At 44.5% G+C, this 13634-nt stretch overlaps 1 protein-coding gene across 1 annotated transcript in view; it reads left to right on the forward strand.

Moving 5' to 3' along the window:
* TEDC1 (tubulin epsilon and delta complex 1) overlaps positions 1-13246 on the forward strand; it is an 83785-nt gene extending 70539 nt beyond the window's left edge. Inside the window, exon 8 of the mRNA XM_069862464.1 lies at positions 11955-13246. Within this exon, the coding sequence (XP_069718565.1) occupies positions 11955-12314 (360 nt within the window). The 3' untranslated portion in view covers positions 12315-13246. The remainder of the gene's footprint in view (positions 1-11954) is intronic.
* The last annotated feature ends 388 nt before the right edge of the window (positions 13247-13634 follow it).

A 13634-nucleotide genomic window follows, 5' to 3' on the forward strand; every position in this document is an offset into this window, starting at 1 on the left:
CTGTGGCTTCCCTGCCTCTTTGTTTTGGAAGGACGATAGGTGTGCCTGGGAACCGACATTTGAACAGTGAATGTCTTACTTAAAATGCATAAGACGTAGATGCATACATTCTTCCCTAATTGTAGGAAATTGCAAATTTGGGCAAAATTTGGAATGCAGATGCTTGTATAATTACATCTTCTGTCAGTTGCTTTAGCTCAGTTTACGGCCCTTCTAAATGTCTTCATAGTTTATGGTACAAATAATGCCTCCATTAATGCTACTCTGGGATCACCGCTCCCTGCACTTGTTCTCCACCGTTCCCGAAGGCCTAAGGGTTTTCCTCTTGCTGAATTGATAATGGATGTTAGTAATTAATAATCATATTATGGTGAAATTTTGCTATAGGTGTTGTCATTATTGTTAAGCCAAAATAAATTCTTTGAGTTTCTTACTGTGGCTGGGGCTTGATTTTGGTAAGAAGTACCTATGCACGTACCTTAGAAGGGAATGGTAATAGTTCTTGGAAAAGTAGTTAGGTTATTGGCAACTAAGCATTATGGTCTGCTGCTGGTCGTTAATTGACAGATAAGATACAGATCACAATTTAAAGCTTAATGAAATGCATTGGCCCCACTTAAAACACCGTAACAGTTAGGAAATGAAAGGTTGGAAAGCATTAAAGGAGGGGTAATAAAGGAATTATTTAGTCTGTCTAAAGGTGAGAGAAGTGTAATTTAACCAAGGCAAAGCTATAGCTGAATCGTGTTCTGTAAGTTCCTAGGCAGAGGAGGTCTTTTAAGGGTATAAGACTCTTTAAATGAATGATAATATGAGAAGACCCAATGACTGAGGCAAAAGTCACTGAAAAGGTGCACGTTTTTCACCGTAAATTTATTTCTCTGCTGAAATAATACTGTGATAGGGTATTTTATTGATCTGCTGAAGCTTATGTTTAAAAAACCCAATGCATATGTTTTCTAGAAGACACCCTCTCACTTACCAAAATGTAGTAGAACATTGCAGAAATTACTAGGTGAGATAGTGTAGCCTGTGCTTCATGGTGGGTTAGGCTAATGAAACAGTTTATGATGACTTTAAATCTGTAAATGTATGAGCATTGATATTAAATGGGCTATTTCAGAAGAACATCAAATACTATCAAGGATCACACAAGAAGAAAGAAACCTCATTTAGGCAGGACAGTGTGGGAAGTGTCCAGTTATTAAAATAGAAAATGATGGTGTCCAGCATTTTTAATCAGTTGCTCTTCAGTATGTAGAAACTGTTGCAGAAAATTAAAAGCCTTGAAAGCATCCGGCAAAGAAACTTGAGATGAATTTTATAGAGCTGCAGTTCTAACTCTGCAACGTTCTTAGAGGTTTGAATTACATTTGGGCAAGTTACTGTAGGACATGAATGTGAAATTAGAGGAATATACTTCTGTAGTAAAACACCTGCTTACTCAGTGCTGTAGTGTTACTAGAATAGCTGACTGCAGATATTGAGTTTGCTTTAACTCATGGGGTATTTTTTATAAGCAGCCTTTAGATGCTTTTCTGAAGGTTGAGAGTCTGATTTTTTTTGGAATTCACTGTTCAGCATATGCTCGAACTTCTTAAGCTCTGCAGGGTCATGTCTCTTTGCCTGGCTGTATAAAGAAGTAGGAGCTGCAGAACTTGAGTTTCCGTCACTTACGCATTCACAGCATCCCTTGAAATGGTGCCTTTCTCTGAGGTTGAATGGATCACTATCTAAGGAAGGAAAGCTCTTGTCTACACTTAACCATGAGGGTTCAAAAAACCCCAAAGTAAACAACTTCTGTTAAAAAAAAAAACCTGCCTCCCCGGCCAAATGATTGTTTATTGTCAAAGCAGCATAAAACCTTCACCCTACTTATGCGTGAAAGAGGTTATATTTTTCTGCCTTTGAGGACACACAAGTACAGAAATCACTTGGGTTATTCGTAACTGTTCTGTTCTGTACAGAAAATAGTGACAAACGTGAGAATAGTAGAATCATAGAATGGTTTGAATTGGAAGGGAACTTAGAGATCATCCAGTTCCACCCCTCCTGCTATAAGCAGAGACACCTCCTGCTGGATCAGGCTGCTCAAGACCTTATCTAGCCTGGCTTTGAACACTCCAGGGATGGGGCATCCACAACTACCCTGGGCAACCTGTTCCAGTTCCTCACCACCTTCATTGTGAAGAATTTCCTCCTTATGTCTAGTCTAAATCTGCCCCTCCAATTTATAGCCATTCCCCCTAGTACTATCACTACAAACCTTTGTAAAAAGTCCCTCCGCAGCTTTCTTGTAGGCCCCCTTCAGGTACTGGAAGGTTGCTGTAAGGTCTCTTGGAGCCTTCTCTTCTCCAGGCTGAACAAGCCCAACTCTCTCAGCCTGTCCTCATATGGAAGGTGCTCCAGTTCTCTGATCATCTTTGTAGCCCTCCTCTGGACCTGTTTCAACAGTTCCATACCCTTCTTATATTGAAGATTCCAGACCTGGACACAGTACTCCAGGTGAGATCTCACGAGAGTGGAGCAGAGGGGCAGAATCACCTACTTTGACCTGCTGGCCACGCTTCTTTAGATGCAGCCCAGGATACAGTTGGCCTTCCAGGCTGCAAGTGTGCATTGCTAGCTCATGTCAAGCTTCTCATCAGTCAGCACCTCCAAGTCCTTCGCTGCAGGGCTGCTCTCATTTATATCATCCCCCATCCTGTATTGAACCTGTGTATTGCCCTGACCCAGGTGTGGGACCTTGCACTTGGCCTTGTTGAACCTCATGAGGTTCTCACAGACCCACTTCTCCAGCCTGTACAGGTCCCTCTGGATGACATCCTATCCTTCCAGTGTGGCAACTGCACCACTCAGCTTGGTGTCCTCTGCAAACTTGCTGAGGGTGCACTCAATCTCGCTGTCAGTATCATTGATGAAGGTATTAAACCACACCAGTCCCAGTACAGACCCCCTGAGGGACACCACTTGTCACAGATAGCCATCTGGATATTGAGCCATTGATCACCACTCTCTGAATGTGACCACCCAACCGATTCCTTATCCACTGAACAGTCCACTCATCAAATCCTTATCTCTCCAATTTAGAGAGAAGGATGTTGTGGAGGACTGTGTCAAAGGCTTTACACAAGTCCAGACAGATCACATCTGTTGGTTCTGCATCTGACTGTCCCATCATAGAAATCCGCTAGGTTGAATCTATTCCATGATCTTCCCAGGCACAGAGGTGAGGCTGGCAGGTCGGTAGTTCCCAGGGTCCTCTTTTCTACCCTTTTTAAAAATGGGTACAATATTACCCTTCTTCCAGTCACCAGGGACTTCTCCTTACTGCCATCACTTTTCAAATATTATGGAGAGTGGCTTGGCAACCACATTGGCCAATTCCCTAAGGACTCTGGAATGCATCTTATCAGGTCCCATAGACTTGTATATGCTCACGTTCCTGAGGTGGTCACAAACCTGATCATCTCCTACAGTGGGAGGGGCTTTGCCCCCCTGGTCCCCATCTTGTTCTCCATTGATCCAGGAGGGGTGAGGAAAACAGTTGCAAGTGAAGACAGAGGCAAAAATGTTGAGTACCTCAGCCTTCTCCTCATCTGTTCATACTAGGTCACTGTTTTCATTCTTCAGTTGGGGTATGCTTTCTTTAACCTTCCTTTTCTGACTGACATATCTGTAGAAGCCCTTCTTGTTCGTCTTCACTTCCCTTGTCAAGTTCAGCTCCCGCTGTGCCTTGGCCTTCCTGGCCCCATGCCCACACAACCAGGCAGTGTCCCTATACTCTTCCCATGTTCCCTGTCCCTGCTTGCACCGCCTGTGCAGTTCCCTCCTGCTGTTCAAATTGGCCGGCAGATCTTGACTCAGACACGCCGGTCTCTTCCCTTCCCTGCCTGATTTCCTACATCTGTTGGCCGCATCGTCTTCTTAGTGGAACACCCCTTATATCCTTTCACGCGTTCTGTGGAAGTTTCCGTGCTGGCACCTACTACCTCTGCAGCCTCCCGCTTATCTCCACAGGACTTCAGCTGTGCTGTGGCATCCCCAGCATGCCCTAGGGCAGCAGGTGGAGGGGCCATACCAACACCCCATCCCAATATCCATTATGTATCCTCCTGCAGCTTGTCATAGGTAAGCCTGATATTATCCCCCTCCCTCTTCACATCTAGTTGAAAGCCCTATCAATGAGCCCTCCAAGCTCCTGAGCAAAGACCCTCCTCTTGCTCTGAGAAAGGCAGCTCACATCTGATACCTGTAAACCTGGTGTTGTCTAGGCCATCCAGTTTTCAAAAAACCCAAACTTACAATGGTGACACCAGCCATGGAGCCATGTATTAATAGACTGGACCAATCACCTAGGCCCCTCACTCGCTGTCCCAAGGCCCTAAAATCTCTTCTAATCACCCCTGGGCTACGTACTACAGCTTCATCACCTTCCACATGGAACAGCAGGAATGCATTGTAGTCTGAGCGCCTGACCAGAATGGAGAGTTTCCCAGCAATATCCCTTACCGGAGCTCCTGAGAGGCAGCAAACTTCCCTTTGAGCGGAGTCTGGTCAACATATTGGATCCTCTGTTTCCCTCAGTAGGGACCCTTCTACAACTGACTCATCTTTTCCTTCTGACGGCAGTTGTAGTAATACAGGGTGTAGGTGTCGTTTCTGGTCTCGGCCCTTCTGATGTAGAAGAGTCATCAGCCACATTTTTCTCTGGTTGGTCTTCCACAGCTAAAGCCTTGTATCTGTTGTGCAGAGGCTCTTGGGGAGGTGTGGACAAGGAAGGAGTTCGTTTTCTGTGCTGTTGATGGACTTGTTTCCACTCACTACATCCCTTTAAGTCCCTGCCTACATCCCGGTGGGGGGAGGATACTAAATTCTCTTGATCAGGGGCTTTTTCTGGTGGCTGTCTCTGTTCCTGTATCAGGGAGCTCAGGTTGTGGTCCCACCAGTCTATTTCTTGCTCAAACTCTCTGATGCTCCTTAGCCTCTACTTCCTCTCACAGGTCTACCACCAGGCTGATGAGATCTTCCACCTGCTCACACCTTGCACAGCTGTTGCTCCTGCTGCCCTCTGTTTCCAGGCAAGCTGGTGGCATTCCCTGCATCTGGAAGCCTGGATGGCAGCATGGTTTCCTGGGAGCTCAGTCTGGGCATCCCTTCTGGCAGGTTCAGAGGACGCAGCCTGTGCTGGGTGGATACCATGGCTGGGCTCCCTCTCACCGACCAAACTCACCTCCTGGCCACAGAGACTGCACCCTCCCTGCATGCCCTCCCTTTGTGAACTGCTCTTGCAAACTGCTGAGCCTGCCCTTCTGATGAGGCCTGTCCCTGTTTGCGCGCTCCTGTTCGCAGCGCTCCTAAGGGGATGTTTAGATCAACCACATCTGCTTCCAGTACCACCTCCTGTGTCAGCTGCTACGTTACAGCTGTTGCAAGAGAGTCAGGAGCCGTCCGCCTCTCACTCCCTATTGGGGGGGTTCCCTTGCTGCACAGAACATGTTTTCTGCCTTGATCTAGCGCCCAGCTGCAGCACTTACTGTGTCTGTTGCCATATCTCACTGATTGAGCAGTGTTGGCTTGTTCACTTCTTGCAGTCTTTGATGATCTTTGAGACAAACTCTGCTCGGGCATCTTCTTTCACAGATAGTCTGTGGTGCATGTTTTTCAATGCTGCTGTGTGTGCACTAGGTGCAGAATGCGCGCTGTATATTCAGGAAAATCTTGTATAGGAGCACAAAGGGGTGATGGGTGGAAATTGTGAGATCTCTGTGACTCTTTATTTTATTCCACTTCTATTGGTTGCTTAACAGATCTTTTTGCTACACTTGTTGAGGGCTCTGCTCTTCCCCCTTCTGTTATTGATACTTTTGCTTATTTTTTCCTTTTGTTCTCTTTCCTTTTATACATGAAAGTAGTCTGTAAATCCTTCTCTGTCCTGTTTTCTGTATCTCAAATGGACTGTCAGCTAGGATTGCAGTTCTGCAGGGTTTTTTGGGAGGTGGTGGAATAAACACTCAATATAAACTGTAAGGCAACAAAAGGCATAAATAATTATAATTTCTAAAGTATTATCCAGGCTTTTACTGATTAAATACAAGTGCTTGCAAGGTTCAGCCTGTGGACTGATCTGGATTCTGCTCTGGAAATGGAGAACTACTAAACTAGCCTTAGTTTGCTGCGTCTGATTTCCAGTACTCAAATGTCTGGATTTCTGTGCGACATCCATGCTGGAAATCTCTGAGCGATGCCAATATCTCTGTACTTAACCCACATTAATTTTTCACTTGGAGACCTTTTATCTAATAGTTGATGCTTGTCTGTTGAATGGAAGTCATCTCAGTGTATGTGGAAACTGAGAGCTCTGGGGACCTTCTCTAACCTGGAAGCCTCCCAGTGCCTGTGCTTGGGATACTGTGGTGTGTTGGGGAGCCATTTGGAGCCTCAGACGGAGTGCACCGGCTGGCCTGGTAGATCCTTTCTGTTTCTGCAGTCTGGACCCTCATTAATCATATAATTCCAAGCATGTAATATTTCACCCTTTTCAGCTTCCCAGGTACAAGAGGCATCTTAGGCTTTAAAATAAAGCTCAGAAATGAGCTTCCTTTAGGAATAAAAAATTCTGCAAGTCAAGTGCTGTTTGGTGAACTAGATGAATTTATGAAAAGTGTTGGGTGATTATGCCCTGATAGCTAAGGCAGCCTGACTTGGTGGCTTGGATATTACATCCGTTTGTATCTCCTAATTCCCTTTCGCTCCCCAACCCAAAAAGACAAGTTCTGAGATTTTTCTGTTTGCTTCTCGTGACTCAGGAGCACAAAGGAGCAGCTGTTTACCAGCAAAGGCAGGCATTGTGGTTTGAAGAATCTGTACAGAATGGCAAGAATAATTTGTATATCATGCTGTATGCAGATGAGGTCTTCTCGCTGTTCATGCAAGAAATATGAGACAGGTGGGACTGCAGGCAGAAAATGTGCCATTTCCAGGCTTTGCAGTTTGTTTTTCTGAACAATACCATTATTATAGCCATTTCTGCAAATCTCTGAGTATAATTTGAAGAGATTGCCATTTAAAAAAAATGACAAGATTCTAGTCGTTGTCATGCACTTCAAAAGGAGCTCCAACAATTTGGTTTGCTGCTCCTTCCTCAAAGCGGGTAACAATGTGATCATCAAATGGCAATGCTTCTGTGCCTCCTCCCACTTTGTTCCTCAAATCAGGTGTTTGGAACTCTCATCGCTGTGTCATTTTAAATTTAATCTGTAGCTTGTGCCTTCATTCAAGTATGTAACGGAGGCAGAGTTTTCATTTGCTCTCCTTGGCTTTCAGGTTGCCATGTGAAGGTTGAACAAGCTGAAATGCTGACTTCCAGCATTTGGAAGATAATGATTTTTGTTGGATCCTTACTGGAAATGGTTTAAATAATGTGCTGGGGTTATCTAGATCTCATAGCATCTTTTTGGGACCTCTTGAATGTTGGTAAAATTCTCTGCAAATAAGTTTACGTCCAGCTTGGTTCTCAGCTGAAAAAAAAACCATTTTGTGCATAATTTTTACTGCAGTTTTCATTAGCGAGATGTTGAATCTCAGACAGATCAGCCTCTCAGGGATGTTTTTGAGCCATGTGGAATCCAGACACAAAGCTCTGGGAGGCTCATTGCCAGCAAGGTGCAGGGAGACATGAGGGAGCTAAGGAAACCACAGCAGTGATTGTGGAGGGCTAGAAGGTCTCCTCTTTGAAGAGAGATCAGCTGGGATAAATGTGTAGATCATTGAAGGACCTGATAGAAGTAGAGCTTTATGAGATGGGCAGCCGGAAGACTGAGGCTGTCCACATGACAAATTAGGACGTGTCCAGAGGAGGTGAATCTAAGCCTCAAAACAGTGGAACATGCGAAGAAACTGGAAGGCAGCTTGTTTAAAATGTTTGACACATTACATTTTCCATGATTTGTCTGCTGAACTCAACCCTATAACATTTATTCAAAGCCAGAAAGTTCCCTGAACTGAAAATAGCTGAGATAACTGCCTGGATGAAAAGGAGAGCCAATAGTATCCTAGGGGAGAAGAGATTGCAGAGAAGGTAGGGATGAAGAAGTGCTGGGGAAGTTAATCATGTGTGTAGGTGTTTGCAGGCTTAAAGCCTCTCCTGTGCATAAGTGGTGTGGTGTGCTGTGGTGGGAAGTGAGTCAAGCTGCCTGCTCAGCCTGGTTTTTGGATGTGCCTCACCTCACTGCCCCTTTCCAGCTCTGGACTGGGTCCACCCGGTTCTGTTTTGGCCTGGTCATTTTCCTGAACGGTTTTAGGAATGCAGCATCAGTCATGGCACTGGCCCTGGGGAGATGAGAAATCCTTTCTACAGCTGATGCGTGTCCCAGTTGGCCTAGTTCCACTAGATCAGGAACTGGAGACCACCTGTCTCTGCCCATACTCCAGCCGATGTTGAAGAGATCTGTTTTATTGTGGTGCTTAGACTTCTGCGTGTTCTGGTGTGTGAATCTGGCAGCACCACAACCCTTCGCACTGTGCCAGGTTTGGGAAGGGCAGCACAGGCTGTCTGTCACTTCAGTCCCTTCTCAGTCTGTGATCTAAGATGCAGCTCGTTGGCTAGTGTAGCTGCAGACAGGTTTAAACAGAACATAAAAATTATTCCTGTTTCCTCAGAACATGAATATTATTATACTTTTCCCTTTAGCTTCTAGGTTTTAATACCTTTTGAAAAACTACAGTGTCTTAAGTCTTTAAGTCTTTTGGAAGACTTAAATTATTGTAAAGCAAACCATGTCTGAGCACTTGGGGTGGTTTGGCCATTGTTCTGTCCCAAACAGTGGTCGGTAACACGGTGAAGTGAAGAGCTGGAAGGAACCAGCAGGAGTATATGCAGTCATGACTTTTGTCCATCGGCAGCCCTTGTAGGGCTGGTGAGGATGCTGCATGCCATGGGAGGTTCCTGCTAGCTTATCAGGGTCTTGTGAGTGTGAAACCTGGTAGGGTACATTGACCCTGGAGTGCGTAGAGGGAGCACACACTTCCATAGGCTCAGTTACGGTGTTTGCAAGTGACTGCTCTGGTGAACAGCTAACCACGTACTCGCCTGAGAGTGGACTGTGTGTCAGTTTGAAGATGCTGATTCCTTATCAGCTGATTTCCTCTATGTTTGGCGTGGCTCTTCTCATAATGCACTGGGTCCCTTTGGGATGCAGTTGGCTCTGTAGAAGTGGAAACGATGATTATCATGTTGTATTTATTTGGAGAGAATGTGCTGCAGTTGTCAGACAGCACCTATATACCTAATTGGGAATTCACTTTCCAGCTGGTAGATTGAGACTGAAAGACAAAGCTGTGGGATAGAGATGGGCAGGCACAGAATGCTGAGGCTTCTTATCTTTTACAATATGTTTGTTTAATACAAAGTAGTCTGCTGAGATTGTTTTGTAGTGTAGAATAATTGTTGTGTGCTGACTAATGGGAGACAGCAAGCTGTTAAAGAGCATCAATTAACCATAGAAGAGGAGGCTATTGACTGTTTTCACAAGTGTTCAGGATGTGAAAAGTAAAGAATATTGCTTGATAAGAATCTTTAGCTGCTGAAATTCACAAGCTGCAACAAGAGTGTTTGTGGACATAGATAGGGGTCTGCAGCTTACCAGGAAGAACAGTACAGAAAAGAACTTGAGCTAGCTTTCCAGCTCCAAGTTGTCTGGTACAAAGTAAATAGTGCTTTGCTAAACTTGTTGTTGTATTTCATATTCATTATTTTGAAAATTTCCCGTTAAATTTATCTAAATTTCTCCCAGGCAATATTGGTCCTCTTTACAGAAGACGGCATGTGCAGTGCTCTTCTGCTAGTTGGATGTCAGAAATTGCTTCCCTGAATGCCTTGTCCTTACGACTGCTCCTGCTTCCATATAGTCATTGCTATTCCTGCTGTTGCTATGAGTTAGAATTCAGTGCACTTAGTGCTGAAAAGAGCATGGTCTTCTATCGTGTGCCTTGCAGATAATAGATAGAACAGATAATACTCCAATTTTGGCTGGTGGAAAGTATGAAAATGTATGTTTCATTAGGAATACTTTTATACAGCCCTGCTTGTATTCTGCCCAAGTTTAATGTGAAAAATAAATAACATATTTTGCTCTCTGTTTGCTGTGTTCTTTGTAAGTACTGGGAAATTTTACCTATCCTGGATTCCAGTGTTAAATTCAATTTCTGCAAATATATTCCATTTATTCATTGGCAGTGGGGAGACCAGACAACACTGAATTTATTTTTTCAGTTTTCTTTGCTCTAAAGTGGTGTTAGAGTATGGGACCTCAGATATTTGTTTAGCCAACAGAAAGAGATGTCCTGGGATTCATTGTGGATTATGATAAAAAGGGACTCTTAGTTCTGGGAGAAGGGTGAAGATACACTTCTCTTGGCTACAGCTCCCTATCAAATGCCTTAATCAGCAGTGATCTCCTTTAACAGATGGTTCTGCATCGATAAAGCCTTTAATGTGTTAGGAAAAATGCAGAGAAATTTATTGCTTTTCTAATTTGATTGATTTTGTTAATCTTTTTTGAGTGGGGGTGAGGTTGCAGGAGAATAACACATTAGAAGACTATGCAGAGAATTAATTGCTTGGCTGAAAAACTCATGAAGATATTCTGAGGTCTCCCCTCAGCCTCCTCTTCTCAAGGCTAAACAACTTCAGTTGTCTCAGCCGCTCCTCCTAAGAGTCCAGCCCCTTCACCAGCTTCGTTGCTCTTCTCTGGATTCACTCCAGAGCCTCAACATCCTTCTTGTGGTGAGGGGCCCAGAAATGAACACAGGATCCGAGGAGCGGTCTCACCAGTGCCGAGTACAGAGGGAGAATAACCTCCCTGGACCTGCTGGTCACGCTGTTTCTGATACAAGCCAAGATGCCATTGGCCTTCTTGGCCACCTGGGCACACTGCTGGCTCATGTTCAGCCCCTGTCAACCAACCTAGGTCCTTCTCCTCCAGGCAACTTTCCAGCCAGACTTCTCCTAGTCTGTAGCTGCACAGGGTTGGACCCGGCACTTGGCCTTCTTAAACCTCATGCCACTGGTCTCAGCCCAGCAGTCCAGCCTGCTCATATCCCTTTGCAGAGCCTCCCCTACCTTCCAGCATATCGACACTTCCACCCAGCTTAGTGTCGTCCACAAACTTGCTAAGGGTGCACTCAATGCCTTCATCCAGGTCATTGAACAGGGCTGGACCCAGCACTGAGCCCTGGGGACACCACATGTAACTGGCCTTGTAACTGGAGAAATCCCAGTGTATACAATTGCTTTTATTATCCTGACTGTGATTCTGTCACCAGAAAAGCTTTGCGTTATTTGGCCTGTCTTCAGTGCTGCTTGGTACTCAGTTTAGTCTTAGCCTCTACTACTTTGTCTCTGCTCCATTATTTTCCTTTTTTCATTTGTTACCCCATAATGAGAATTGATAATTAAGGAATTTCTAACTTTTTAGCATTGTAAAGTACATAAAACATTTGCTAACTGAATTGATAGTTAGTCATGAGGCAGTTAATCTTATGACCACATGGTGGCCTAAAGCACAATGGTGATGAAGGTGAATTTGCTGGGTCTACCCTTTTGCTCTGTGTCTTTTACTCTGAAGTCAAACCACCCAGTCCTTTGTAAAAGAAGCGTGTAGATCTCTTGTGTTTTAGTCATCAGTGGAGGGGCTGGTAGACTGTGAGTCGGCAAACAAATGACTACAGGCGGCTTTTTGGTCACTGGGGCTACTTACCTGATAGAAAACACAGGTGAGCTTAGTTCAGTTTTCACTGCCACACACTTAGGTGTACCCTCACTGTTGGCTTGCTTTTCTTTGACAACTCCTAGTCCAAACATGACATGATGTGTTATTTCTTGGCAGGAGGATTTTTTCACAGAAATCTGCCATAATAGCTTTTTTTGCCCTCTTTTTTAATTCTCCCTACAGGTGAAAACAAGAGAGAAAGAACTACAGAAGGAGGAGTTCTCTGCCACTGCTAGAAAGATACAGGAAAGTGTTGAACTAAAGCTGCTAGATCTTACATACCTTTGTGCTCCCCCGAAAAAAACAAAGCATGGTTCATGCAGACTGGTGTTCAGAAGCAAACATCCTGCCAGCAAAATGGGCTTCAGTGAGTCTGTAGCCAAGGAGCCTGTTCCAGCTATTAGTGCTACAGAAGTGATCAGAGAACTGCAGATGAGAGAGGCCAGCCTGGAGAGAGAGATGAAGCAGCTGCAGGAAGAGTGCAGGCAGAGGTTGGATAAAATTGCAGAAGGGTTGGATGGAGTGATTTGTATCTCACCTTGAACAGATAAAGTTGGACTGAGAAGAGCAAAGGAATAGACTGACTTGATCAAAACACGTTGTGCAGCTTGGCATGGGGGAGTGCGAGGTGAGAAACAAAATGTAATTTCTGATTTTTAAGCCTTGGAGTCATAACGTGTTACTGCTTTGTGACTTGCACTGGGGCCATAACCTTGGTGGTTCTGTCTGCAGCCCCTTTATTGCTAACCTTGCCAATTAAATTTGGAGCAGGCCTTAGTGGGAGCGTGTGTAAATCTTCCTTTTATCTTTTGGATTTCTAGTTCTTCTGCCAAGCACTATGCTCTTTTACAGTGTTCAGCTGCTAGGCACAGCATTGCGCATTGAAGTACTAATAGCGTTCAGTGTTTTCCAGCAAATGGAAGACTTCATTAGTCAGAAAAATGCAAGTATTAGAGAACATGCAAAGTACCAAGGCTTAGAGAGACTGGAAATAGTTGAGAAAGTGTGCTGTTCTAATTCAGCTGGTTTGCATGTTTGTGGCAGCTATAAATGCAGTCACCAGAAGGAAACCCAAAAGCCTAATAATAAATAAAGCAGTACACTGATTTCATTTATTAGTATCATGCACTTGGGGTAACTGCGTTCTCAAAGAGAGCAAACCAGAAACTCATTGCACCAAGCTATGTGTCACAATGAGGTAACTTATGGATCTGCTATAGGAAGCTTGTAAAATATAAATATGACATCTGCTTCCAAGCTTGAGGAGTATCCAAGCTCTGTCTCTCAAGGCTACTTCCCTGGGAACAAGCATATGTTTTTCACTTGGCATTCATTTCCTACCTTTTTCTGTTTTGCTTTCACCAAGGATTATTTTTATATTCTAGTTGTGCACTTTCAAGAATAAATAAATTTTAAAAAAACCAAACAACAGTTTGCTTTTTATCTGTCAATTGCTATAAGCAATGGGCTTTCCTCCATCTGGATTTCTGTCTGCTACTTCAGCTCCGTAGTGTTGCTGATTACCAGCTGGTCTGATCTCACTCAGCAGCCAAATGTGAGAAGCCATTCAGGATCTTTTCCAAGCATCAGTAGGGTTGCTGCTTTGCAGGTAGACTGTGTGCAGGTGGGAGTAGGTGGACAAGGCTCAGGTCTTCTGGTTTCTGCTACACCAAGTAAATGTCAAATGCTTCCAGACCCTGCTCCCCTACGCCACCCTTCTGGTTCTCTTGCAGTTTTTGCAGAACTGAGAAGCAGTGCAAACAGAAGTGGAGAGCCACGCAGGGAGGGCTGGTGCGCATTGAGCACAGCATTGCTGGTAGGCCAGGAGCATACAAACTCAGTTTAATATGGGCCAAGTTCAGA

Source organism: Phaenicophaeus curvirostris, chromosome 8 (genome assembly GCF_032191515.1).
Source record: "Phaenicophaeus curvirostris isolate KB17595 chromosome 8, BPBGC_Pcur_1.0, whole genome shotgun sequence".
Lineage (NCBI taxonomy): Eukaryota > Metazoa > Chordata > Aves > Cuculiformes > Cuculidae > Phaenicophaeus > Phaenicophaeus curvirostris.